At 35.8% G+C, this 19490-nt stretch overlaps 1 protein-coding gene across 3 annotated transcripts; it reads left to right on the top strand.

Annotated features, from left to right (window-relative positions):
* The first annotated feature begins 4550 nt into the window (after nucleotides 1-4550).
* Nucleotides 4551-16307, top strand: LOC143448469 (muskelin-like). Of its 3 annotated transcripts, XM_076948231.1 has the most exons (14): nucleotides 4552-4711; nucleotides 4783-4948; nucleotides 5372-5507; nucleotides 12190-12299; nucleotides 12741-12933; nucleotides 13011-13148; nucleotides 13254-13440; nucleotides 13978-14116; nucleotides 14179-14421; nucleotides 14532-14723; nucleotides 15024-15293; nucleotides 15379-15497; nucleotides 15611-15863; nucleotides 16017-16307. In XM_076948231.1, exons 1-14 carry the CDS (start codon nucleotides 4626-4628, stop codon nucleotides 16095-16097), a joined length of 2313 nt encoding a protein of 770 aa, XP_076804346.1. In that variant the 5' UTR covers nucleotides 4552-4625; the 3' UTR covers nucleotides 16098-16307. The 3 variants fall into 3 exon arrangements, with proteins under 3 accessions (XP_076804347.1, XP_076804346.1, XP_076804348.1); XM_076948232.1 differs by lacking the exon at nucleotides 16017-16307 and having other exon boundaries at nucleotides 4551-4711; nucleotides 15706-15844; XM_076948233.1 differs by lacking the exons at nucleotides 4552-4711; nucleotides 4783-4948 and having other exon boundaries at nucleotides 12134-12299.
* The last annotated feature ends 3183 nt before the right edge of the window (nucleotides 16308-19490 follow it).

The raw sequence follows: 19490 nt of genomic DNA, 5'->3' as shown, positions 1-19490 counted from the left end.
AGGTATAGCAGTTTGAACAAAGTTGTTTGGTTCGTGTACCGTACTCATAGAACTTGACACCACAAAACTGAGATTTCCCATGTTTTTTGACGATTTTATTAACCGCGATTACCCCAATATGTGGCCCCATTTCTTCTGTTAAAGTTTAGAGTTGTGACCTCATTCCTACGTCACAAATAGTTGGCTTTATTTCTGGTAAAGTGTTTATTTGGGTAGGACCTTTTTATCACTCTTTAGAAGGTGAAAGGGAAACTGTTTAAGCTGGAATGATTTTGAAGCTGTAGGTAGGCAAGCTTGATGAAACCTTTTCACAATTTGGATAACCTGAAACACGATTTGTCGGTTTCACCTTGTGACAAGGTGTCTTTAAGTCTAAAACCTCTGGTATCCCTGAGTCCCCATGATATTCCCAGGTTTAGTGGATTCCTTGGATTTACCCTGGGTTCACATGGTTTGATCTGTTTTTTTTTTAGGTTTCATGAGATTTTTTGGATTTCCTTATATTTCTTGAAATTAATGATAAAAAGTTGCACGCTTAACTAAAACATTTAGAAATTTTTTGCTTCAGGGAGCCCAGAAAACTTTGGAGAGAGAGAGACAGTTAATTTCACCATACAAAAACAAACCAAAAAGTATCATAACACAATTAACTGTTGTGGGGCAGCGAAAAGACCTTACGGTTATCTAAGTCAGCTACCCCAGATTCTATTGCAAAAAAGAAAAACAGTCATTAAATTTTTGGGAAAAAAGATTTGTGTAATATTTAAGCTTGAATTTGCCTGTTTGTAATTGATAGATTTGAGATATATTTAAAATATCGTTTGCGCTATAAAGTGTAGTTAGTTTGGTATATTTATTACTATTGGTAATTAATCTTACTATTTTATTGTGAATTATATTTAATGGTTTTTAAAACACTATCTGATGCAGATCCCCAAGCCAATATAACATATCGTGAAGCATTGTAAACTAGACTATAGTATAACATCATTAAAACCTTTACATTGATAAATTGTTGAATCTAGTATAAGACACCACAGATTTTTGACAATTTTTTGCAGAGCTCTTCATCATGATAATTCCATTAAAATTGTTCATGTAGTATTATGCCTAACATATATTTTACTGTTGTATGTCCATATGTATTTGTATCCATTTTGTTTGATTTTATAAACAAACTTTTTCTCTTTTTTGTCAGGCTTTCATTTATAAAAAGCGAAGTCATACCTTGTACTCCAAAGTTTTGAATACCTCTAAAAATGGGTTCTTTTTTCTTAACTTGGTTCCTTACATCTCTTGACATGAACTTTACAATGATAGATGGTGGTGGTCTTCTAGCTTCATATTTTTCCAAACGATGAGATTTTGTTATATGTTGTTTTCTTTTATAGTGATGTTTACTTTCTTTAATACACTTACTATGAGTGAGTTGGTACTCTCAGATTCAGTGTAGGGAAATCCAAGAAGTTCCAGACAGTCGTGTCTTATGTACTGTTGAACTTCTTGAACTTCACTGCTTGCTTTCTGTAGTTTAGCTTTTCTTCTTATTAGCATTGACATCTTCAACCAGTGAGATGAGCAGCTTGTTGAAGTCATCAAATTTTTCGTTAAGGGAAGTTTGGCTTTGGGAGACTTCTTGGACTTCAGTAAGCAGTTTTGTTTCATAAGATTCCAGTGGATTGTTCATAATATCCTTCAACTCATCCCCAATAATTTTTGGGATCTGGGAAAACAGTTTGATGTTCTTTTTGATGTTTGACTTTTTTGATGTTGTTTTCCATCAAGTTCATCAGGCTTAAAAAACATGATATCTGGACCTTTGATGGGGATTTTCTCTAGAAATTGATGCCGTTTGATGATATTTTTTTGACGTCCATACCTGAAGTCGAAAGCGTCATATCTCAGTTTATTTGAGATTAGTGTGCACCTGTACTTGCCTACTATCAGGGTTCTACGTAATAAGGTGGTTAAGAAAAACATAAAAAGTTATGAGGTAGCCTACTGTATCGTTTATTTTTAGCTAATTAGTATTTTTTGTCATTGACCGTTGAGAGCAGAAAGAATGGTGCTGATATTTCCATCACATTAAAACAAAAATTTGCTCACACTCATTTCAGTGACGGAGCGGTTAGTTAGAGTTAGTTAGTTATAAATCCTTTTGTGGCGTTCTCAAATTTAAGATTTACAAGTTTGAAATTTTGAGATATATAATAAGTTAATAACATTGTTCAAGGAAATTTGACACCATCGATGAAGAAAGTTTTAGTTAAACTTATACCTAAAAACACCCAAACAGACAAATTAGAAAACTGGCACCCAATCTCACTGCTCGATTATGATTACAAATCTTTGCTAAAGTCATCTGCAATGGTTTAATATCCTACCTTCAAAGGAAAATTTCCTCCACACAAAATTGTGGACTCCCCCAGAGACGGGTCGACACCATTCATAACAAAATCCTTGCTGTCATGAAATATAGTGAAGAAAAGAAGATACCATTAATTCTTACCACCTTACATTTCCAGAAAGCTTTTGATATAATTTCCCACCTCTTTACCTTGAAGTGACTTGAAGCGTTACAGATCCTTGATATAATCTGTTAAAAATAAAACGTTATACAATGACATTAAACCAACCATCTTGTCAATGGTACCCGAACAGAAGAAATAGAAATTACGAGTGGAACCCGTCAGGGTATTCCTCTCAGCAAACTAAAAAGTAATTGCTACCAAAGCTGAACTATTGCGCCACCAAACAAAAGTTGGTTATACCACACAATTCTGGCACTTTTGGGTCTGTTACAAATCATTCAACAAAATTACTGAAATGAACATGTATTTACTTACTGATACTATGCCAGATGCCATATCTCCAAATAGAAATTGGACAAATACCAATTGAACACCCACCTTACCATCCTGCGCTTTAACCTTGATTTTAACTGGACGAATACTAACATCTACAGAAACCTGCTGGAGAATAAAAAATAATTAGAAATAAATAAATAATAATAAAAACAAACTCCAAGCCCCTATCATTAAACACCATGGAATCCTGTACTCAGAATGGAAGGATCTTTTATATGTAAAGAAAGCAACAAAAAATTCTTTACAAACTGATAGATTAAAACCACTTTCAGGACAATACACAATGTTTTCGTGTGGGGCAGAACTTTAGAATAAAGAACAATTTTGAAAATGCCCAACAGCCAATAAAGGCTTTTCAAGTGCAAGTTGTGCAGATCGGCGCCGGATGATGTTACTCATCTGCTCACCCAATACAAAATTCCTCAAAGAATATTTCGAACTGCTGAAGCGATATTAAAAGAAACCTTTCAAATGAAAATGAACATGAATCTGAATCTGAACATTTCCAATGAAATGATGTTGACAGACTTCCTTCCTGGTGGAAGCCGTGTCAATATAAATACAACTTATATTGTATTTGATGTGAAGAAAATATGAGTATTGTGTATTACTAAACTCTGACTTTGCATTTGTGGTATCAGAAATGTAATGATTTGATTACGACAATTTTGTTAAATTAAATTGATTGGTTAGTTACATTCAATTATGATTAGAAGTCAGGTTTGCACTTTAACCAAAAAACTGTTAAAAACCGAAGTGGCAAATTTTAGTTTGGTAGTTAGCGTAAATTGGAAAACAGATGAAAAAGGTTAAAAACCGTTACTACACCTACAGTATTACAATTGTAATGCCATTGTTTATCGAACATAGAACTTGGGTCGTATTATCGCGAGCCCAGCACTGTAACCACTGACATTACAATTTGGTTACAGGGTTATACAAATACATCACATGGTCATACGCTTTTGCATTCAATCCTATAAACCTACACCCTATCAAAACCATTTGTTACATCATTAAGCTTTGACTACAGGTAAAGGTTATAAAGAGACCAATGTATGACCTGACTGGCAACCTTGTTGGTTGTTGTGGGCAGTTACTGCAAGCGTATCAGTTTCAATGTAAACTGCCAGCTATGGGTGTAAGAAACTTTTAACAATTCTTATGCAAAATATGTAATACTGGATGTTTCCACATTTGAAGAGGAAGAATTTTAAAATAAGTTCATGGTTCAAAATTTGAGCTAGCATCGCTATTTCGATAATTATCCATCATGACTTCAATTTTTGAATTTACATTTTTTTAAAGTGATTATGTTTTTATATATTTGCTATTATAAATTTTTGTTGTTCTCATAATCACAAATGCCAGTCTTGCAGATTTAATTATTATTGAATCTTTTGTATTGAAAAATGGTTCAAAACATTGAAGTTTTATATTGTACTGTCATCAATGCAAAACATAGGTTGATTTCTATCACATGTCAAAAAGGTGAAAAAAGTTTAGACTTAAAATTTTTTGCTTGTTTGGTATCTTTTTGGATTCAATACAATGAGTTAAGTTAGTGGATTCAGGTTCACCCCATGTTTGCATTAGGCTGTCTGTAATTCGTATTCTTACAAATCAAACATTTTTTTTATTTGACACGCCCTGGAGTGAGACATGTTTCATATGATTAATTTTATTATTTTTATGTCACTTCAAGCATTAGCTTATACATGAAGTTTAGAAGTATACTTTGTGCATATATACTCCCACATGAATTTTGATACCCTTAACAAGGATAAAGTACTGGATTACACAATTCACAAATGGTCAAGTTATTCCCACAACTATGTCCCTGAGTAAGTTTATATTATTTGTTTTTACATTTCTTGTGGGAAGAATGGCATAAAGTTCTTCTTCAATCTTGCAGAAACATCTTGGCAAATCAACCTGATCGACAGTCTTCCCGTTGGTCATCTGAAACTAACAATCCACCTCAGTTTTTAATATTGAAATTAGCTGAACCTGCTATTGCTTGTTCAATTACATTTGGAAAATATGAGAAAACACATGTTTGTAACTTAAGGAAATTCAAAGTGAGATGTACTTTTATTTTTTACTGAACTAGCATTAATTGTTTTTTGTATGCAGTGTGCGTCTATTTAAATTAATTTTTCTTTCTAAGACTTTGTTACTTGTTGTTTTGCTTTCATGTAGTTTTAATAGTCGAATTTAACTCTTAAATAAAGAAAAATATTCCATTATGCTTACTTAGTAATTTTAATTTTAATGGAAATGCGCAATTCTACCCACATCAGGATAATCCCACTATGTAAGAGATATGAACCATCAAAATTAAAATTTATCAATAATTCTGGTTGTTTTGGATGATTTTGAGAGTTTTGGCAATTAGCTCTAAATAAGATTACATAAATGGCTAAAACTTTTAGTTAGGATTTCTGTTATGGAGTTTGAATTATTCTGTTGTTGAGATTAAAATGAGGATGCATTTTATTCAGGTTTTTGCAAGTTTAGAAGAACAAAACTTTGTAGAGATTTTACAAGGTGGTTTGAAAAATGACAGCAATCCAGAAACATTTACTCTTAAGCACACAATTCATGGGCAACCATTTCCTTGCAGGTTTATTAAAATAGGTATGATCTTATATTGTTGCAAATGATTTATACATACAGTATATTAAACTATAATTCACTTAACACTATGCATTGCTTAAAAAGGTTTCATGTTGTTTAATACAGTGGTTTCCAACTGCTGTTCCGCAGCACACTTGTGTGCTGTGAGAGCTCATCAGGTGTGTTGTGGAAGATTATAAATCAAATTTCACCTGCTTGGTACATTAACTCAAGGGTCAGCAAATACTTTTTGGTGCAACCCATAAAAACAGTCTTACAGTCTCACAACCAAAACGTTTTGTAAGCATGATTAGCATTTAGCATAGCTAACTAAAGAAAAATGGAAATCGATATGCACTGTAGGGATGCACCTTGAGGAAAGTTATTTCAATTGGTTACTGCAGACAGGAATATCATGTATAGGTAGATGCACCTCATGCAAGAATCTATTCGTATCAGCACCATATGAAAAGATTTCATCGATATATTGGCCAGTTTGGTTTATGAAATGACACACTATCTCAACAATTTGTTTTGTTTCCCAAATATTTCCCATATATTTTGATACATGCCCTTGTCTGTAGGCCCCCCTCAAGAAGTATTACTGAAGAAAAAGCTTAAATAACAAAATTGGCATTTTAGTGCAATTGGGCAAAGCGTATTGTTACAAAAACACATGGAAAAGCTAGCATAGATCAAATCGCTGGTAAATTTAGATTAGACTAATATACAACATATGTTTGTATAAGCGTATAAGGTTATTTTGTTAGACTTAAGTTATATTGTAAGGTGTTAAAATTATTACAAGTTGCCATTGTTTACTAGCCCTCCTTGAATACAAGCTGCCTAAACAAATATTGAAAAATAAATACAGTACATATTAACCACAACTCATTATTGGAAAGAAATGTGGTAATTAAAATGCGAATGAAAACTTAATCCATATGGCAAGGGTCCAAAGGAATGGTCATTTTTTTTGAACAAGCCCCCAAAATAAATTTTCCTTTTTCATCCATTTCAATAAATCCAGAGATCATACTGTATATGTTTTGGCCAACAATCTCACTGCACAAGTTGAAAAAGATTCTGCTAACCCAAAGTAAATGGGTTTGCCACCTGAATTTGGGTCACAACTCCTGCTCTAACTAAGTCATTGGCGTCCACTTGCTGTAGCCTGTCGGGTTAGTCATTTTGGAATAAACAAAATCTAAAATTTGAATAAAGAAAAATTGGTAAGCTATTTAGAGTGGTGCAGAATTTTTCCTACTGAAAAAGATTGCTGAGAATCAAAAAAAGTTGGGTACCATAAATTTAACAAATGCAAGCACAAGTTTGTGTCATGTGAAATAATGTTGCTTTAATAAGCTGGTCAAAGAATTTGAAAATTCTTTCAGTTGTGCTTTGAGTAGTCTGTTCAGTCCAGTGATGATTTTAAATTGTTTACTAAATGAATAGTTGATTTACCGGTTATTATGACATTGTAGTACTGTACATATCAACAGTGAGTACAGTATATATTGTGTCAGTGCCAAAAGTATTGCTCGTATATATGTATATCTGATGTAGGAAAAGTAGACGTCAACTTTTATTACCATAATGTTGCAAACGAAGCAACTAGCACAAGAAACATAATTTATTAACAATGTACAAGAACTAACATGTTTGAGACATGAGCGTATGTCCTTTATCAAAGTAAGAATCAAATATAAATATTAAAATCAAAGTTGCGTAAATATTTATAACGACTCCGTACAGAAGTAACGGCAAGAAAAAAGGACACGAAATTTAGAGTTTCGACACAAGATGATACAGTAAACTATATAATAGGTGCAAAGGCATTGTTTAAAAGAACAGGCTGTGGTGGTGACAGACGTTGCAAAAGACAAGGTGCAAATAGCATTCACTGGTCGGATAATGGTGGAAATAGTGTAACACAAGTAATCACAGCCGTGGGATAGGCATATTAATTACAAACTTTTAATAAAAAGTGCTTCGTGAATCTTACATTCGTAATCTGTTTTGCATTTGCGTAAAATTTTTAAGTTTTCCTTATGATTTTAGCCAATGCATGTTGAGCTATCCTAAATATGATTTTTGACAGCTGATTTGCTTGCCCGATCTAATCGCGTATGCTCTATGATCCTTGTGTGGAAGTGGCATGCAGTCTTACCAATGTAATTACAGCTCACGTCATACAGGTATGTATATTGGTACACCACGTTCCACAGAAGGTCACGGGGCACGCGGGCTTTATTATTGAAGTAATTTCCAACTTTAAACAAGGAGTATACACCAAGTATTTCAATATTGAATTTGCGCTTTATAAGTGTGTATAATTTGTGTTTTAAAATCGTGGAAGATTTGCCTATATGTAAGGTATTTTGATAATAGGTCTTCCTGTTTCATTTGTGTCCTCGTTCTTTTCAGTATGTTCTTTGAAACACCAAAAAATGCCATAAAATCTTTGTTTGTTTTATTATACAGTGAGTTTACTAAACGACTGATTACTCGAAAAATTCTTCCATGGGGGTCTCTGAAATTTTGCATGTCAATTTAGTATTCTTTGGGCTACCATTCCATAAAATGCCATCAAAAAAACCATGATTCAAACTTTTTTAACAGAGACGCAAAATAAAAACTACACTTTTTGACTTAAAAAACAATTTTAGCTACTTTCATGCTGATTTTTAGCCTAATTCTGCACGCGACTTGGAACATTGAAGCATGCCAGCTGCTATGGTAACTCCCAGGCTAGAATACAACACCAACCATGCTGCCTTCTGATTGGTCTAAACAGCTTTTCTAAAGCCCTACGTAAGAGTCAAACAAAATCATAGAGGTCTTAGTTTTAAGTGTTTGACGCCTCCTTAAATCGGTGTGCGATTTTTACGAAAAACCCAAGATTCGAATGAGGAGTTCTTGAGGCATATTTCCGTGTCCAGGAACGCTAGTCTAGTGGTTGCATTTTTCATGGTGAATTTAGGTAATATAGGATGTGATTGTATTGTTTTGTCTTGAAACTCTAAATTTCGTGTCCCTTTCTCTTGTAGCTACTTCGCTACGGAGATATATGTGAGATTTACTCAGTCTGTATGTCACAAACCGGAAAGATTGTTTAATGGCGAGGTCTAGAGATGTCAAATTTTCACCTAACGTGCAACTGATAACTGGAAAGATTATGAACGCCCTTCGATTTTTTATTTTCTCACCCTGGGACCATGAAATTTTCTCATGAACTCTCATCGTTTTCCTTACTGTTATTTCAACTATGACTTCTTTGGCATGTCACGGGTCTTATCATATCTTCCAGTTTATGTCGTTCTTTCTGTTTCAAGCTAGTGCTAGTCTGTATCATTTCTACTCTGCATGGGGCCAGACTTTAGAGTTTCGCAAAGGCACACTCAATACTGCTTTTCATGAGCTTTGGTGCCACACTTAAGGTGCATTATTTTGTACTTAATCCAATCTCTATTTCATGGCAGGATTTGCCTAGATCTTGAGTGTACAGACGCGCTAAATCAGATGTGCAAGAGTGTACCTATTCAATCTTTCTCCAGTGAATTTTTAGGCTAACACTTTGCAACTATAAATTATGAATTGATTTATCAATGGCCACTTAAGGTTATACACCTTTCGAACAAACTTCTGTTTGAAGGTAAATTTAAACCACTAGGGGACTATGTAAGTTACAAACTCAAGTGTGCAAAAAGTGTACTTAAAATTATCTCGGGTTTGTAGCAGCCGTGAAATACATTATATACAATTATTAAGGCCAAGAAAGAACTTTTTATCAGAGAAGATTTACCGTCCAGAGGATGGTATGCCCTCTAGTATTACATATATGGTGTGAAGGTGGTTTTCTGTTTCCGAAGCAGCACGATCATGAAAGATTGCCATTCAGAGAGCAATTGACCGCATCATTGATGAAGAAAATCTGAACGACGTTTTCGCATACCAAGATGACGTCACGGTCTGTGGCAGGACACAACAAGAACATGACGACAATGTCCAAAAACTGCTTACCGTATTCAAACGCCGAAACTTAACATTCAATGAAAGCAAGACTGTCAAATCGGTTTCTCAAATCAACGTTCTTGGTTACCAAGTTCAATACAGAACAATCAAACCAGATCCTGACCGACTACAGCCACTTCAAGAATATCCTCTCCCATAGAACAAAAAGGCTCTACAACGCCTTCTTGGCTTCTTGTCTTACTATTCGAAGTGGATTCCACGGTTTTCCGACAAAGTGAAACCACTAACGGCAGTCCAGTCCTTTCCCCTCAGTGAAGAAGCTGAGCAAGCGTTTCACCAGCTTATAACGGAACTGGCCACCACCTCATTACAATCCATTGATGAGACTACGCCATTTGTTGTTGAGTGTGACGCTTCAGATGTTGCGATATCAGCATCTCTAAATCAAGGTGGACGACCGGTCGCTTTCATGTCACGTATGTTGCACGGAAGTGAATTGAAGTATCCAGCTATAGAAAAAGAAGCGACTGCAATCATCGAAGCTACTCAGAAATGGAAAGATCTTTTACAACGCCAAAGCTTCGAACTAGTAACTGACCAGCGATCTGTAGCTTACATGCTTGACAATCGTCGTCGCACGAAAATCAAAAACAATAAAATCCAAACTTGGCGTTTGGAACTTGCCTCTCTTAATTACTCAATTCGCTACCGTCCTGGCAAAATGAACCCGGTCGCAGACTGTCTCTCAAGATCAACCAGCGCCTCTATCTATCAACCAAGTCAACTAGAAGACATCCATAATAACCTGGGCCATCCTGGAGTCACCAGAATGTTGCACTCTATTCGCATGAAGAACTTACCTTTTTCAACCGACGAAATACGGAAGGTATGTTCGAACTGTAAGATATGCGCTGAAAATAAACCACGATTTTACAGACCTCCCCAGACGGCGTTAATAAAAGCTACAAAGCCAATGGAACGAATTAGCATCGATTTCAAAGGACCGATACCTTCATCGTCTAAGAACAAGTATATCTTAACCATAATCGACGAGTACTCACGATTTCCGTTCGCTGTGCCGTGTCCGAATATGAACTCGACAACAGTGATTCAGGGCCTGAATCAACTGTTTACCCTCACTGGATTACCCAGTTATATTCACTCTGACCGTGGACCCTCTCTTATATCACACGAACTTCGCACTCACCTTCGAAACTTGGGAATTGCAACAAGTTCATCAACCCCATATCACCCACTGGAAATTCCCAAGTGGAGAGATACAATGGTATCATCTGGAAAACAATTACGCTAATACTCAAGTCAAGGAAACTTCCATTATCCCAGTGGGAACTAGTGTTACCTGAAGCCTTGCATTCCATAAGGTCGCTGCTCTGCACGGCATCAAATGTGACACCTCACCAAAGATTTTTCTCCTTTGACCGACGCTCTACCTCGGGACCTTCAATACCATCGTGGCTGATCGCTCCCAATAAAGTGTACCTCCGACGTTTGGTACGCAACAGTAAATACGATCCCTTGGTAGACGAAGTTGAATTGATAGATACAAATCCAACGTATGCACGCGTCCGACGGTCAGACGGACAGGAATCTACAGTGTCTTTGAACGATCTCTCACCATGCCCTCAAGAAGCGCCAAACAGAGATAAAATACCCGTCACAGAAAAATTTATAAGCAACCCTTCACCAGACATTGAAGTTCAAAACGATGCTCCTGTCATGGACGAACCAGAAATAGAGAACATGCCGACAGAAAGAAATCTTCGCCGATCAAGCCGAACCAACAAAGGGGTACCTCCAGCTCGTTATGGCGAACAGTGAAATATTTCGTATGTAGACTAACTTGTGTTACCTATCAGTACGTACACGATACGCGTTCAGTATATGTTATTTTGAGTACGTGCTTATTGCAAGCCCAAGCCAATGTATAATTCCATGTCCATTATAACAACCACAGTCGTTAGACCAAATTTATTATAGGCCAGGTGAAAATGTAATGAAAATTCATTTGTTAACTCGCCTCATTTTATCTTAATTACTTGTGTTTTGTTTCTGCTTCGGGCATTCCTTAGTCGTAGACTAAGATTACTTCACGGTTCGTATTGTCACAAACGAACATCTTTTGAGCCGTGAGGTTGTGTTGCTTTTCTACTATTATTGTGTTACTATTATTCTATTATTTCAGATGAATGATTTACGTTAAATAAAGCTAAGAATAACGGCATCATTTAGTACAATGCCTATCGTAGTAAGATTTGGTAGAAGCACTGCTATATTATAGTCAGTATTCTGGCTAATACACAACCCATAAAAGTTATAAATTGAAAGAATATTCAGCATTTTTTATGTAAGTGTGCACAAACTTTATAACGTTTTTAGATGGGTTTGTGAGTCGAAAAAGGATCAGGAACCTCCTGTTAATTTTGCAACATGGGTTTGACAATAATTACTCCACTGTTGAAATTTTTTTAAACTTTTTTGACCTATTTATAACTCAGCAATGTTTTTTTTTTAAATAAAAAGTACTAGTATTTGCACTAGCCAACGACATCGAACTATAATTTAATTTAATTTAATTTGTTATCGCTTATTGGAATGCCATTGTTTTTTGCCTATTTGCTAAAACTGCATTTATCTTAATATGTTCTCTGTAGATGTTTCCATTAAACCTGTTACAGTATATACTGTAAGTGTTGCTGATTTTTTGTAGTTCCCCTTCTGACATGGGGACCAAGCTACAATTTCAGTATATGGCATGTCAAACTACATGGAGTAAATGCACCAGAAGTGGTACAACCATGCCTTCATTGGTATTATAAGGTGCAGATTTAGTTGTTGTTGTATAACTCTGCATAAATATATCTTGTTTTTGTTATCTTTAATTTACCAAAATGCATAGCAAGAGCAGTGTATTTAGCTTGCTGTTTAATTTCATTTTGTCCTTTGTCAGTTTTGGATTATAAGTGTATTTGTGGCACTGAAATGTATGTGGTGTAATATTCTTACTAGAGACATACCTTACTAGAATACATCTTTGAACTATATTTCTTCATGATACAAATAGTTAATTTGTGTAGTTACTGATTTTATTCGTATACGGTTACATTATAATACCCTACCACGTTTGGCTGTTTGAATTCCCAACACAGATTTTATGTATCACAAGACAAGGAGATTTGTGCTTGTTTGTGTTTGCATTTTTATAACTCTGTTAATTTTGTAACTCGTGTTTTTCGTCAGCACTTAATTTTGCCTTTTCAGTATCGAGAAATTCAGGCAATCCGACTTTGTTTGAAACATTTTCGCCAGCATAATTACATGGAAGCATTTGATGCTCTGCGAAAGAAAACAAATATCTTGTTGGAAGATCCCATATTATCAGAACTTCACACTGCATTGGTCCATGAAGGGGATTTTGAAAAAAGCGAGGTTATCATTAAAAAGTTAATTGCAGGTTAATAACAGAAATTATACTACCTTGGCATGCAGTAGATTATGGGCCACAACTTATTGTTTATGTAACTGTTTTAGATGACATCTTTAGGCATTACATTCACCAAAATAATTACAAGCCTCATTGGCAACCAGTGACGTTAAAAAAGACTGGAAGCATTGTGCAGAAACCTGGTATGAGAGGAGGTCATCAAATGTGCATGGATCATGTTCACAGTAAGGTTTATGTTAGATATTCTATTAATACAGTGTGTATTGAGCATAAGCCCTGATATCACCACTATGAAAATGTCACATCACTTACTTCATTCGATTATACAGATTGTATCTATCTTCTTGGTGGTTGGAATGGTTCAGAAGATTTAGCCGACTTTTGGGTATTCTCGTGTAAGGATTCAGAGTGGACATGTTTGTCAAAAAACACAAAAGAAGATGGTGGCCCAAGTGCAAGGTCTTGCCACAAAATGTGTATAGACTGCAACGATGAAAAAATATATACATTGGGAAGGTGAGTGGAGTTTGTTCATATGATAATCTTTACACAGCGTCTCTGGAGCTAAGCTTAATTATGTAAGAGGTGACAATAAACAGAAATTATTTGAATAGTAATGGACCATATAAAACAAACCATAAAAAGAAAATTGACTTGTTTGCATTTAGGAAAACAATCTGTTTAGTTGTTTGGTAAATGCTTCATCCACAACTCTGTATCATTTGTTTCAATTATTGTAAAAATCACTAAAATCAACTTTCATAATTCGTGTTGTCATTTTATACTTTTGATATTTTCATGATTTTAGTGTGTAAGCACAAATAAAACTTGAATCCAGTCAGTATACACAGTCCTTGTCTAGTTTTTGCAAGTTATTACATTTAATTTTATTCTCTCACACTACAGTAGTCACAAACCTCGGCGAATTGTTGGTTCCCCAGTACATTAAAAATGGTTGTAGTACCGACCAAACCGTCTGACTACATATTACTCCATTTTAACACTTTATTGCAACATATAATGCTTATATGAATTATTCGACATGTCACTTAGGTATCTTGATGCTTCTAAAAGGACACATGAAAGAGTTGTCAATGATTTTTATGTTTTTGACATCAAAAGTAATACGTGGAAACTGATTAGTCCCGACGTTGCACTGGTTGGCGGCCCTCAGCTCATATTTGACCACCAGGTATGTTCTATATTGAAATGTGTGTAACCTTGTAAATTGTCAGAATTTCTTTGTCGTATTAGATGTGTTATGACGACGAATCGCGATCAATTTTTGTATTTGGCGGACGTGTCTTAACCCCCAACTGCGGGCCGAGATCGGGAAGCATTTCTCCGTCCAACCGCAGCGATGAGCGATCGGAATTCAGCGGTCTTTACTCTTACCTTGTTGACACGGACACTTGGCATCTTCTCAGAGAAGACTCTGGTAACGCTGGACCGCAAGACATTAGGTCCCGAATTGGTCATTCCATGTTGCTTGATAAGGTGAACTTAGCACAAGTTAGATGTGTAAGGACACAGGTTCGCTTGCCGCATAGTGAAATTAGTTTTATACTTGATATGACGGGCTTACACGTAATATTTTTTTCTGTCAGAAACAAAGGCGGTTGTATATATTCGGGGGACAAAGGTCTAAAGAATACATTAACGATTTCTTTTACTACGACATTGGCCAGAATCAAGTAGCAACCCTCAGCGACGGGACTAAGAAAGAAAATGGACTTCCATCTGGATTCACCCAACGTGCCACAATTAATTCCGAATCTGGAGAAATCTATGTTTTATCGGTGTGTTGTTAGCGTTCAAAACGAGTATATATATTTAAATACGAAACAATGATTCTCAAAGCTCAGTATATTGTTGTATAGTGTTATGCTGTCACTAGATTAATGCCTTCTATGCTTTCAGTATAGTACCATGTTCAACTGTTTGTGGTACTATGTTATGCTTCGTCTTTGACGACATTTAAATACAGAAAAACTTTCGCTGTTTTTCGTTTGCACCGAGAAACTGCAACGAATGTTATCGGAATAAATTACGAAATATTTAGACTACATACTCTCAGATCCACTTTCTTGTTGTTACAGGGAATCAGTAAAGATCGCGAAAAACGTGAAGAAAACATGCATAATTCCTTCTGGGTGTACGTAATAAGGGACAATCGTTGGACATGTGTTTATAAGAACGAACCGCAATTGGCATCAAGTCATGCAAATAATTTTCTAAATTTGTCATTCGAGGGTTTGCCAAACTTTGCCGCCGACAAACCCAGTTCATCTGACATGGAAAGCGGTATCAGAGGTCCCGAACCGTGCCCACGTTATGCTCATCAGCTTGTATACGACTTTGAACGAAACGTAAGTCTTTGAGGGTTTGTAGGCCGTGGACATTGTCTTATTTGGGAGTAATTTTGATTTTGAAATTTATTGATGATTTCTGTAGGTACATTATATGTTTGGGGGAAATCCCGGAAGGACATCCCAACCAAAGCTTCGTTTAGACGATTTTTGGTCTCTTCATTTGTCCAGATTAAGCAAGTCCGATTTGCTGAGGAAATGCAGGTAAATAGTATCATCATTAGTTCTGCATTAACACAACCAGATTTGCGTACGGTGGGAAGCCACCACATTTCAGTTTAATAGAGCAGATAAAAATGTTTAGTATCATTTTCAAGGTATGTTATTCGAAAGCAAAAATTTCGCGAGATAGTTTCTGTCAATCTGGTGGCTGCTCTCAACTACCTTCAAACCACCGTTTCTGCTGCTGTAGATCATGACAATAAAGAGCAGGCCGCCGACTTTCGTTCTCTTGCATCCACGCTCTTCGGCGATATGGAAGCTTTTGAGTCGAATTATCCTAGTGGTGGTCAAGAAGCTACGCGTTTAGTTTACTCCAACGCCGATGACGCTTACGTGGAAAGAACCGAGGTATGAATTAATTGGCACTGCTATATTCTGGACAGTGGACATATGACGTTTTGCAAATTGCATTTTCTATGTTTATGTTTGTAACTTACAAGTTTTTTTAAATATATCAATAATGTTCGGCATGTTTTAGTGTAATTGTTTGTATGTTTGCAGTTGTTCGATCAGCTGGTCAAGTATTTTCCGGAAGATATGACGCAACCAAGCGAAAATTTGCTAGATTTGATAGTTCTCTGAATCTTTGTATTATTGATTGCCATGATTAGCTGCTTTTGTAAATCTTGCTGCCTCCAATTTTTACAATCTATTTGCCGATTTTCTCATTGCGTTATAACAGCTGTTAGCTCAACACATGGTGTTTCCCATGTTAATCGTGTTATATATCATGAGGTGTATGGTGTGTCGTCGTCGCCTTTCCAACTAAACCATTAAAGGTTATTAATAATTTTCTGCGTTTTGGCGGTGATTTGGATTACACAGAATAGCATAGTTTAAGTACTGTTTATTTTGTTTGTCAGTGGTTAAGGCGCATCTAAAAAAGTCAGTACAAACAAGATATGAAACGTAATTTCATAAAAATAAACCGAAAATGGACTTCCATATCATAAACAGTTGTCATAAAAATCACTACAAATTTTTAAAATTTGAGCTACAATCTTGACTTTGTTGGCGATGTTGGATGTGTTTACTGTTTAAACTTTAAAACAATTGCCTGCGATTTAAGTTATGGCTAAAGCCAATAAAGCTGACATCAAGAAGATTAAAAAATGCCGACTGTTTCACTGAAAATGGACAACCATACTGTCATTATTTGAGTCTTGCTTGTCACAGTGTAGTTTCTGTTGCTAAAGAACACAAGCTTTCAGGCGCCAGTTTGCCATGTTTTGTTGATCTGGAATTCTAAATTGCATTTCAGTAAGTTTGTGTGGCATAAATGTGAAATAAGCCTTTCGCACCTACCCCACCATTTTTTGAAGGAAGAAAATTGTAAAATCAATAATTTTAGCTAATATCTAACGACTCTTAAGTTATCTCCAGTTTTGCTGGATGAATTGTAATAACGTCTACATCAATAAAACCTTATTGCTATGAAGATTAAATTGAAACGTATTATATTTTGATCAGTAAAAGGAATTCTTTTTTTAACGATGTTAAAATCAGTTAAGTGTTTATTTTGCAATTTGTTTCCAAATAGGTGAAATAAGTCATCAAAGTTTAACTATTTAAACGAAAATACAAAGCACCACGCGACTAATTACACTGGACAACAGCAAAATTATTCCTCAAATGAAAATAAACTGCCTAGACTAACTTTGGGACGCTGATTCCAAATCTGAAATCAGAATTGGTCTATCACGTCAGGTTTTCAAGATATGAAAATTCACGAAATTCGGATTTTGCATTGATTGGCACTATATTATAAGGTTCTACAGTACAAGGTATTGTGCAATTTTCTTTCCCAGCGAATTTTTGGTCATATTATGTCACAATGCATGTTATGTAAGATTAATATTGACATTATTTTGTAAATGCAATGTTCTATCTTTTCACAATTAATGCATTCTTGAATGTTCTTGGCCATGACTATAGAGGGGAGGGGGGGGGTAGGGGTAGGGGGGGGACATATGTGGAGACCTTAAAGTTGTGTCACTTTTGCTCGGATTGCAGTTGGGTTACACCAAGCATATGTGCTTTCTCTGTTTGTGGGACAGTCGAGACGATGCAAACCACTATGACACAACTGAATGGCCAATGAGAACGGACTACATTGTTGGAAGATATAATGTTAAGTGCCAACCCCTAATTGATCCGAGCAAAGTGTACTTGCCACCACTTCACATTAAACTGGGCCTGATCAAACAATTTGTGAAGGCAATGGATTTCAATGGAGATGGATTCCTGCATATAAAAGAAAAATTTGGTGCAATACCAAGTGATGCTAAACTGAGAGCTGGAATATTTGTTGGCCCCCAAATACGTGATTTGATCCGTGACCCAGTATTTCCATCCAAGCTTAATTCAATTGAATTAAAAGCCTGGAATGCATTTGTACAGATTGTACAAAATTTTCTTGGGAAGTACAGGGCAGAAAATTACTCGGAACTAGTGGACAATTTGCTGGAATCATACCGCGAAATGGGCTGCAGAATGTCGGTTAAACTGCATTTTCTTCATTCACACTTGGAATTTTTCCCGCCAAACCTGGGTGATGTGAGTGACGAGCATGGGGAAAGATTTCACCAAGACATCTCTGTGATGGAATCGCGGTATAGAGGTCGATTTAACCCAAACATGATGGGGGACTACTGCTGGTTTCTTCAGCGTGAAACTGACACTGAACATACTCGAAAGAGCAAGTGTATAAAGCACTTTTGAGGGAATATAATGTTATTTTTGTCTGATTTAATTATCCTGGGTTGTGTTAAATTGTGCAGTATGATAATGCTGTTATTTTCAATAGAAATTACTGGGTTGATTACATGTAATGTTTTGTTCCGCTCAGCCAAAATTAGCCAAAATCACAGTTATGGGTTGTCGTGAGCATATATCATATCTCAAAAACGTGACGTGTTAGAAAAAATCTAAGACCAGATTTGGATTCAGCATTGCAAAATTAGTCTAGGTAAACTTGAAATGAGCGAGGAATAAAAAATAAGTTGTAAATTGTTGTCCAGTGTTATTAGATATTTCTAGTAAAAACGTTGAAAGCAGTAAAAGTTATTAAATTAAACATTTAAGGCTATACTAACACGTCGACCGAAATTGAAAAAGGTTTCAAAATCGGCTCAAATTGCTGATTTTGAAATTCTCTTGCTTACTTTGCAGCACCTCAAAAAACAAGCTTGTCGACCCGCAGTTGAAAACGGTTTAACTTTCGTTTAGGTTTCAAAAACCTTCCTTCCACCGGTTCGGATTTGCATTGGAAGTAAACATTTACACCGTTACGAATTCAGGTTCATCAAATTGCTGGTTTAAGGCCACCTTTCGCCCCGGGTTGAAAGCTCAGTACTTTTTAGTTTCTTCAACTGCACTGCCCTACTTCACACAATTGAAATTTGTAGCTAGCCTGCTCTTAATATTAGCCTTTGGAATCAAAATAGGTTTTCAGTAAGCCGTAACTTATCGATAAAAATTAGAAACATTAAACCGAAAGTAGGCCACGCAGCCTGATGTTAGATCAGCGTACGCGTTTAGGTTACATACCAAAAAAGTTAGAATTAGATTACAAGGTATATTTAGGATAGGTTTGGTTGCCATGTAATAACGTTTACATTAGATTAACAAGAAAATGAGAAAAATTGCTTTGAACGCACAATGTTTTCAGGTGAAGTAGTGGCAGGCTGAAGTTAAAGAGGTTATGGCCAAAAAGGTTCGCCTTGTGGTTTACCAGTTTAATTGTCTTTGTTCACTGGTTCAGGTTTGTGTTTAGAAAAATTCATTACATCAGGTCCTTATGCGGTTCGTTTTCTCAAAAACATCCACTCAAATCGGTTTAATTTTTTTAACTGCATGTTACGAAAATTTATGACTTGTAAATGAAAAAGTAACCCCGTATTGCACCCATGCTTAAAATTTGACTTTGGTAGGCATGCTGCTTTTTCCCTTTCATTGATTGTTTGTGAGCGTATT

The sequence above is a fragment of the Clavelina lepadiformis genome, chromosome 3 (assembly GCF_947623445.1).
Source record: "Clavelina lepadiformis chromosome 3, kaClaLepa1.1, whole genome shotgun sequence".
Classification (NCBI taxonomy): Eukaryota; Metazoa; Chordata; class Ascidiacea; order Aplousobranchia; family Clavelinidae; genus Clavelina; species Clavelina lepadiformis.
This window is presented reverse-complemented; position numbering and strand designations above follow the sequence as displayed.